This window comes from Mandrillus leucophaeus, unplaced genomic scaffold (assembly GCF_000951045.1).
Source record: "Mandrillus leucophaeus isolate KB7577 unplaced genomic scaffold, Mleu.le_1.0 Scaffold590, whole genome shotgun sequence".
NCBI lineage: Eukaryota > Metazoa > Chordata > Mammalia > Primates > Cercopithecidae > Mandrillus > Mandrillus leucophaeus.
In genome coordinates, this window is record NW_012106364.1 from 186,135 (window position 1) to 194,879 (window position 8,745).

General features: G+C 44.0%; 1 protein-coding gene across 1 annotated transcript; it reads right to left on the reverse strand.

The window, feature by feature from the left end:
* Positions 1-498: 498 nt before the first annotated feature.
* On the reverse strand, positions 499-8,072 carry CCL18 (chemokine (C-C motif) ligand 18 (pulmonary and activation-regulated)). Its single transcript, XM_011999391.1, has 3 exons — positions 7,936-8,072; positions 1,404-1,515; positions 499-1,011 (listed from the first exon to the last, which is right to left on the reverse strand). The coding sequence occupies exons 1-3, from the start codon at positions 7,997-7,999 to the stop codon at positions 921-923; spliced, it is 267 nt and encodes an 88-aa protein (XP_011854781.1). The 5' UTR covers positions 8,000-8,072; the 3' UTR covers positions 499-920.
* Between the last annotated feature and the right edge of the window lie 673 nt (positions 8,073-8,745).

Below are 8,745 nucleotides of genomic sequence, written 5' to 3' on the forward strand. Positions count from 1 at the left end.
TGTCAGATAGACATGGAAAACATCCTCCCCAAAAGCAGAGTGGGGAACAAAGATAACATGACCAAGGCGTTCAGCCAACTTCCAGGTAAGGAGTCCTTGCTAGACTGTGGGCGATGTTTCCCAGACTTTCACTAATGTAAGTACTTACCCCAAAACCCAGCACTTGGTAAGTCCTCAACAGATGTTAGCCATCATTCTTGAGGAAAGCTTCGTTTATGAAAATGAGCTTGTGTACATAAATATGCATTGCAGTGTCATCTTGATATTCATTTCAGTAGAAAATTTTTCTATTGCATTTCAGTTACAATGTGGTTTATAAAATAATAGTGTCTGTTTCAACTTTTCAGGAAAATATGTCCACGGAAACGTCTGGTATGACCGTAGAAGTGCTCGGTCCCTATCTTGTGGTTTCTGCCCCTTTTCATATTTTCCCTACTCCTCCCCCAGAATTCCTGTCAATCTGTGATTCCAATTAGTGAAACCAAATCAATAGAGTTGTCACAATGAGAATTCTGGTTTGCCTTTTGTATAAGTACTGCCAATATATTAAAAGGTAATGCTGAGCAAAACCATTCAATAAGCATTTGTCATTTGAAACATATGTCTGCTGAGAAAGCTAATCACACTGATTAATCCACACATTGAATGTGCAAAGAGTTGAAGGGAAAGGGTGATAAAGACAATGTCATGAGATGTCAGAGAAAATACTCATTTCATAATGCAGTTCAACAATAGAAATCAATTTCAAAATGAAATATGATGCATAAACTAAGATTAACATTAGTTAATGTGGCTGGACATAGCAGACGGGACTCTTAGAAGAGGTGGCCTCCAGGGTGGCAGGGTCATTGCCCTGGCTCAGGCTCCCGCTCCCTCCTGGGCCCACCAAGGTCACTGGGTCCTCGCAACTTCCGGGCCCCTCAGGCAATCAGCTTCAGGTCACTGATGTATTTCTGGACCCACTTTTTGTTGGGGTCAGCACAGATCTGCCGACTTCTCTTGGTGAGGAGGCTGTAGAGAAGGGAGGAAGAGTTAAGAACTGACGAATTCATCAGGGGAATCCTGTGGCCTCTGCATCCTTCTATGTCCCAGGCATCTCAGGGCCTGTCCTCACGCCAGTAAAATTTCCCCTTAACTTCGGGGTTTGCAGGCCTTCCCCAAGTGTCTCGGATGGGGTTCCTCAGGAAGCAAACTTCCTGTTGTCATGTCTGCTCTCTTCTCTCTGCCCAGGGGCAGGCTCTTCAGGACTCTGCAGGCCCCAGGCCAGGTCAGAAAACACTGCAGGGGCCTCCCCTGGAGTCCTTCTCCTTGATGGGCCTTAGAGAGCTGAGTATTCTGAGGGGACCTCACCCCAGACCTCCCAGCCTCCCTCCCGAGGGGTGGGCAGGAGCACTGGCACTTACATGACACCTGGTTTGGTGCACTGGGGGCTGGTTTCAGAATAGTCAACTATAAACTTTTGTGGAATCTGTCGGGAGGTATAGACGAGGCAGCAGAACTCTTTCTTGGTACCCACTACAGGAGATAGGACAGAAAGATCCCAAGTCATTGTTCACAAGGCAAGCCAGCTGCTCCTGGTCCCTTTCCTTGAGAGTCAGGAAGAACTGGGAGACATCACTGCTTGGGGTGGGGATGTGGGGACAAAGAGATCCAGAAGGAAGCTGGCATTTCTTCTTTCCCCTGAGATTTTAATTTCTGCATCTTTCTCTTGGTATTGCTCATTCTCTGTCTTGGTTCTGGGTCTCTGTCTCTTTACTGGAAATTTAGTTTTCTGAACAAACTATTTTCCATCCCATCTCTCCTTGGGGAGTTCCATCTGAGTTCATAAGGAGAGCCAAGGCCCCACCACTAAGAACCAGTTGGACCTGATCTTGTCAAAATCCCCATGGGCCTCCATTTTCTCAGCCATAGAATGGGACTCACTCACTCTCCTTCTGTCTCCCAGAGCAGGAGAATAGAGTTGCTGAAACCTCTTAGGAAGAAAAATCCTCCTCGGGAAATGGTCCCTGAAATCCCTCTGAGTTCTCTACTTGGAGGTCTCAGGGATAGACTTGGGCAGTGGGGTCCAAGACATGGCCAGACAGTGGGGGCACAAGAGCAAAAGACAAATTCACATGGGGCAGAGCGGGTCTGAGGGCAGAAGGCGTCAGTGAAGAAAAGGACAGCAAGGGCAGCTGCGGGGGTCCCCAGGATGCTGAGCAGAGTGAGTTCACATGGTGGCCGGGAAGAGCTGAACTCAGGACTTGTAGCTGCTGCCTCCTTCTGGGGTCTCAGCCATCTCTTCTCTGTACAGGCAGCCTTGGGGTATGAGAAGATATAAAGTTGGGGAGACTGAGGAGGAATTTTGTTTCCTTTTTTCATTTTTTAAACTTTGAAGTTTGGGGTACAAGTGCAGGCTTGTTACATAGGTAAACTCATGTCATGGGAGTTTTTTATACAGACTATTTCGTCACCCAGATATTAAGCCTAGTACCCATTAGGTTTTTTCCTTATCCTCTTTGAAGGGGAAAATTTTTCATCATGATATTGTTGTCATGCTGTGCATTGCACAAACCAGGAGAGCCTCACCACAAAGGTTCAGGTTATTTGCAAAAATGGTTCAGTCGCTCCCTTGGTGAGGAAATGGTTTCCACAGTGAGAGGAGGTGAGATGCTGGCGTCACCCTGAGACTGGGTTAGCTGGTGCCTTCTCCCAAGGGCAGATCTGTAGATAAAGTCTTTTTCCCATGGTGCAGAACCTTCTGATAGTCTCCCCAGCTGTTCCAACAGCATAGATGTGCCACGGACGATAATGCCAGAAAATCATGAGAAGCACAACCCCAGAGAAACGCATGCCCTGGATGGAGACAGCAGAACTGGGGAAGTGCTACAGGAGGGGCGAGGTTGAGGTTGGCCTATCAGACATTGGCTCACTGAACCTCTATAATATGCCAGTTCCTGGGTTAGCTGGGTTAACTGGCGGCTAATAGGAATGATGAGCCTTAAAGAGTTGTTACTCTTTGATCAGCAAGGTGCTCTGCCAGGGATCTGTCCTATGGACATAAACATAAAGATGAACAAAGTGTTTGTCACAGCTTATTTGTAACAATTAAAAGATGATGTACAATTAAATACAGTATGGCATATTCACCTCTTATAATAATAATTAGTCCTTAAAACTGAAAAAGTAAATAAATCAGAGCCAGGCATGGTGGCTCATGCCTGTAATCCCAGCACTTGGAGAAGCCAAGGTGAGAGGACTGCTGGAACCCAAGAGTGTGAGACCAACCTGGGCAACATAGTGAGAACCTGTCTCTATAATTTTTTTTAAGTAGCTGGGCATGCCTGTAGTTTCAGCTACTTTGGAGGCTGAAGCAGGAGGGTTGCTTCAGTCCGGGAAGTCAAGCCTACAGTGAGCTCTGATCATGCCACTGCACTCCAGCCTGGGCAATAGAGTGAGACCTTGTCTCAAGTAAATAAATAGATAAAGAAATAAATTTAAACAGGTAGTCCTCCCCAAGTTTGTTCAACAGCTCAATTGTGTCATCAAGAACTCAGGCTTCTTAAAACATCTCCCCTTCCCCCGTCATTTCATTGGCTTTTCTTATTTGAGCTTGTCACCTCGTGGTCACAAAATGGCTGCTGCTTTCTCAGTCATCACATCCTCACAATGTCTCATCCACAAGCATACGAGGGGGTCTCATAGGAGTACAGGAAGAGCAATGTTACTAGTGTTTTTATTTCAAATAGCTTTTTATATGATTTGTCATGTGAACTATAGATTACACCGAAAAGTAGTAAAGCTAATTTTGAAAACATATAAAATACAGAAAAGAATAAAAACTCATTTAGGATCTCGAAGGTGGGTAGGCAGCAGGCAAATGGAGGCAAGAATGTGAGAGTTTTTTTCTACATTCCCTATTGTGGCATATATGCATTCTGATGCAAAATCTGAAAAAATAAATTTCATTGAAGGTAGGAAAAATTCTAGTACCCAAACCCAGCCACTTAAAAAAAAAAAAAAAAAAAAAAAAAAAAAACACACACACACACACACAGTTTGGTGTATTTCTTTCCAGTGCAGGTTTTTCCTAGGCTTATGATAGTACTGTTTGCTCATTTGCTTTTTTCCTTCTTTTTACTGTGTCTGGTGGGGGAAGACATTACTGTGGTCATGATACAGGTTTTAATTTTGTATTTTTTTATTTATACAGCCATGCATCACTCAATGACAAGAATACATCTGAGGAACTTGTCATTAGTCCGTGTTGTTATTGTGGGAATATCAGAGACTTACACAAACCTAGATGGTGTAGTCTGCCATACACCTATGCTGCATGGTACAGCCTGTTGCTCCTAGTCTACACAGTTGCACGGCATGCCACTGTACTGAATACTGTAGGCAACTGTAACGCAATGTTAAGTATTCGCATATCTAAACATATCTAAACATAGAAAAGGTATAGTACAAAGACAGAATTATAATCTTATGGGACCACCGCTGTATAATATATGCAGTTTGTCATTGACCAAAGCATTGCTATGCCATATATGACTGTACTTAACATTAAAAGACTTTTCCACATCATTCCAGTATTTTTAAGAACTGCCTAATTTACTCAAGCCTAGTACATTAATATTATTATGCACTACTGTAACATATGTGGGTTGTTTTCAATTTTTCTTTTTTTTTTTTCAGATGGAGTCTCACTCTGTTGCCCAGGATGGAGTACAGTGGTGTGATCCCAGCTCAGTGCAACCTCCACCTCCCAGGTTCAAGCAACTCTCCTACCTCAGCCTCCTGAGTAGCTAGAACTACAGGCATGTACCACCACACCCAGCTAATTTTTGTATTTTTAGTAAAGATGGGGTTTCACCATGTTGGCCAGGCTGGTCTCGAACTCCTGACCTCAGGTGATCAGCTTGCCTTGGCCTCCCAAAGTGCTAGGATTACAGCTGTGAGCCACTGCAACTGGCCAATTTTTCATTGTTATAAATCATGCCAAACATCTGTATGCAAAAAACTTTCTCCATAAGTGAGGTTATTTCTATAGGATATTTTCCTAGCTGTAGGTTTCCTGGGTGAAAAAATAAGGGTATCTAAGGCTCCTGATCTATATAGACACCCCATATGTAATGCATATTCATGTCTATTACCCAGTGTCAAACCCAATGATGGCATATTGTAGGGACCTACGAATGTTCGATAAATCAAACAGTGGTTAAAAGCCTGGCCCCATCATTCTTGTTATTCCCATAGTCCAGACTTTCCCTATTCCATTTTGTCCATTTGGGTCTGGATCAAACACAACTCGAACTACTGAAGATTCTGGGGTGTCATCTTACATGTCACTTCTGTGCAATGGAAACACAACACTAGAAAGATCTGTTCCATAGGAGGAAATGACCATGGTGCCATTCACAAATAGATCTGTTCTTGATAGAAGGTACCTGCTAAGCTTGGCCTCTTAGTGACACCAATTCTTGACTTCCTCCTCATGAGTTAACCATTTCTTAGAAGCACTCCGATTAACACGACGTAATGGTCCTTTTCACCCAGGGTGTGGTTTAAGTGTGACTTGTGCTGCCCGGAACGCTGTGGCATCACCATTTATGTCACACCATGTGGTCAGAGGAGCTGCAGCACAGCATTAGACATCTGCTCTGTGGAGGAAGTGTTAATCTGAAGATCTCTCCATGTATGTATGACTTCAACACTAATATCTCACCTTCTCTCACTGTTAAAAACATTTCTGCACATTCAGGCCCAACAAGTGAGCAGCTGAGTTGCTCTTGTACGTCCTAAACCCCTGGGGGACCCAAAGTACCCCAACATGTACAACTCAGAGCATAACACCATGCACTTAACATCTTCCCCTCTGGTCATCCCAGGCTGCAGCTCCTCATGGTTTAGAGTTGCCTGTAAAGGGTTAGAGGCATGGCTTGGACCCCAGAAGGATGTAGGCGGCAGCAAGTGCCCAGTCCTGTCTTGGCATTGCCTACACTCCTCTGCCTGCCCAACACTGAACAGGTCTTCTTTGGTGCCCTCCTTCTCCTCTCCATGGCCATCAGCTCACAAGTCTCATCTGTCCCATGAGACTCTCTTGACCCTTGTCCTTTCTTCATTTTAGAGTTGTTTGCCTATGCTCTGGGCAGACTTTTAAGCCATAATCACTTAATTCTTGTGGATTAAGATCCTCTAAGTAAAATCAAAGAACTTCACAAAAGGTTTCAAAATGTTCTGGGCCATCTTCCGAGGACTTAGATATCTAACTTAGATCTGAAAGGCAGGAGAGGGCTAGAACCCATTTTTAGTTGGGAGAACTGAGGCCTAACTCAGTCATTCACAAAATGCAAACTCTGGATCTAGTTGGTTCCTAGGGTGCGGAAGTGGCAGAGTTCCCTCAGTTCTACCGAGAAACTCTACTCCTAGAGCGATTTACAGAAGAGGGTCTCTTGCTGGGAAAAGTCTCTGTAGACTGAAAGAAGTTCCTACCCAAAAGAGATGGAACAAAGGCCAGCGTTTCAAGAGCTATACTCCCTGAGGAGGGAGCGAGGGAGTGAGAGTAAGACAGAGGCAGAGATTTAAAAGAAACATTCAAAGTCAAGGATAAATGACTTCCTTAGTTCCTTTTGTGCCCTACTCCACAGCCCTGAGCAGTGAGGGCTTCATCAACTTCTTGCTGGTCCCTTTTCAAGGGTGGAGAAGTTTACTTGGTTTTTCTCAGGCTCTGGATGCCGATTCCCTCACAGTTAAGGCACCCCATTGTCTCCTGCCTCTGTTATGTTTCTCCAGATCCACTGCAAATTTGCTGACTCCAGCAGCCAGTGCTCTTGCCCTGGCGTAATGCGAGCACCAGTCCTTCTGTCTGCAGATAGGGCATATGGAGGAGACAACCCACGGGACAAGGGACAAGGAGCACGTAAGCACAAGTAGGAGGTGGGAGCTAATATGGACTTTAATATCCAGTGTGAAGGTAAAATGAAGGTAAAAGGAAGACATTTCCAAGCAAGCTAAAAATGGAGACTTCACTATCAGAAGACCCACAGTTACGAAAATACTAAGAGGATTCCTTTAGGCAGAAGAAAAGTGATTGCAGATGGAGCTCAGAGATGCAGAAGAATTTAAGAGAACAGGAAGAGCAAATATGTGATGAAAATTAAATGAATATTGACAGTATAAAGTAATTAAAATATAGGATTTTAATTTTAAGACCACTCACCACTGGTTTTATAATAGGCAACCAAAAATTTGCAGTGCATCTACTGGCAGGTGTAGGAGAAGCAGCAGATGCATGGGGTATGAATCTAATCTGAGGGAACAAGGGCAATGGGAGTTGCTCAGGAGAAGAAGCCCAGGCGGGTCACAAAGGAGCAAAGGGAGACAGCACAGCTCAGAGTTGAGGCCTGCAGGAAAAGAAAGCTGGAAATACTCTGGCTTCTTGTTTGTTTCTCCTTAATTTCCCAAGTCTTATCTCCATTTTAGTCTTTATTTTACCCTACAGGGAATCAAGCTCTCTGAATAATCTATTCCTTTCTCCTAACTCTCCTTGGGAAATTTTTTTTCTAATCGATTAAATCATAGATAGCTGAGAAGAGTGTAGACATCTTTTATGTTACCCAAGGGGTTGAACTCTAGGAGACTGCTGAGGTCATTGTAAAACTTACCAGCACCAGAGAACTAAATAGACCTAGATTCTACCTCATGCTAATAACCCAGTGAATTAGACTTCAACCATCTCATTTATCTCAGTAGGATAAAACTTCTCTGACTCCCATCCTGCCGCCCAGATCGATAGACTGCTTTTCAACCTTCTTGAAGAAAACAATGATGTCACTTTAAAACCCCATTGGAGGATCCCTAATTTCACACAGGGGTTTTCAGGCCACAGCACCTGGAAGATGTGGCCTGACTTCTGCCCAGGGAGCCATCAAAGCACGTGGATGACAGACTCACCTTGTGCACAGGAGCAGAGGGCCACGGTGCAGAGGACAAGGAGGGCAGCTGCAAGGCCCTTCATGATGCTGGGCAGGCAAAGAAGTGGTCAGAGCAAGCTGGGGCTTGGAAATTCACAACTCCTGGCCTCCTTCTGGGGTATGAGCTGTCATCTCTCCTTTTTATAGGCAGCCCTGGACCATGGGAACATTGGAGGTGCTGATGCAAGACATTTTAACTATGGTGGTGTCATGTGAGTTCTCAGCCCAGGGTTGCCTATGGTTACTTGAAAGGTTTAGGGTACACAAATGAGTGGTTCACTTGTTGATTGAGGTGCTTATGGGGAAGTTGTATCTCCACATGGGTGACTAGGAGTTGGAAGCACCCAGGGATTATGCTTAGGATTATGCATAATCATGTGATTATGTTTTCACATGACAGATATTTCTCAGAAATGAGTGGTCACAGCCTCCTTTGGTAGAGCAGAATGCTTTAATGGATTTTCACAATTGTTCTTCCTTTTAATAGAGTCACATGCTTCAATCTTTTATATACAGTTAGGCCTTTTGTGATCTAACGAGAAATCTTCCCCATCCTAAGGCAATAAAGATATCCTCCCTTGTTAACTTGTAGAAGCTTTATTGTTTTAGCATTAATATTTAAATTACAATCCATCTGGAGTTGATTTTTATGTTTGGTGTGAGGAAGGGTTCAAGATTTTTTTTTTTGCCACATGAATACCCAATGGACCTTGGCAACTCATTGGTAAGACCATTGTATAAGTCAGGATTCCCCAGAGACACAGAACCAATGGTGTGTGTATACAAAATA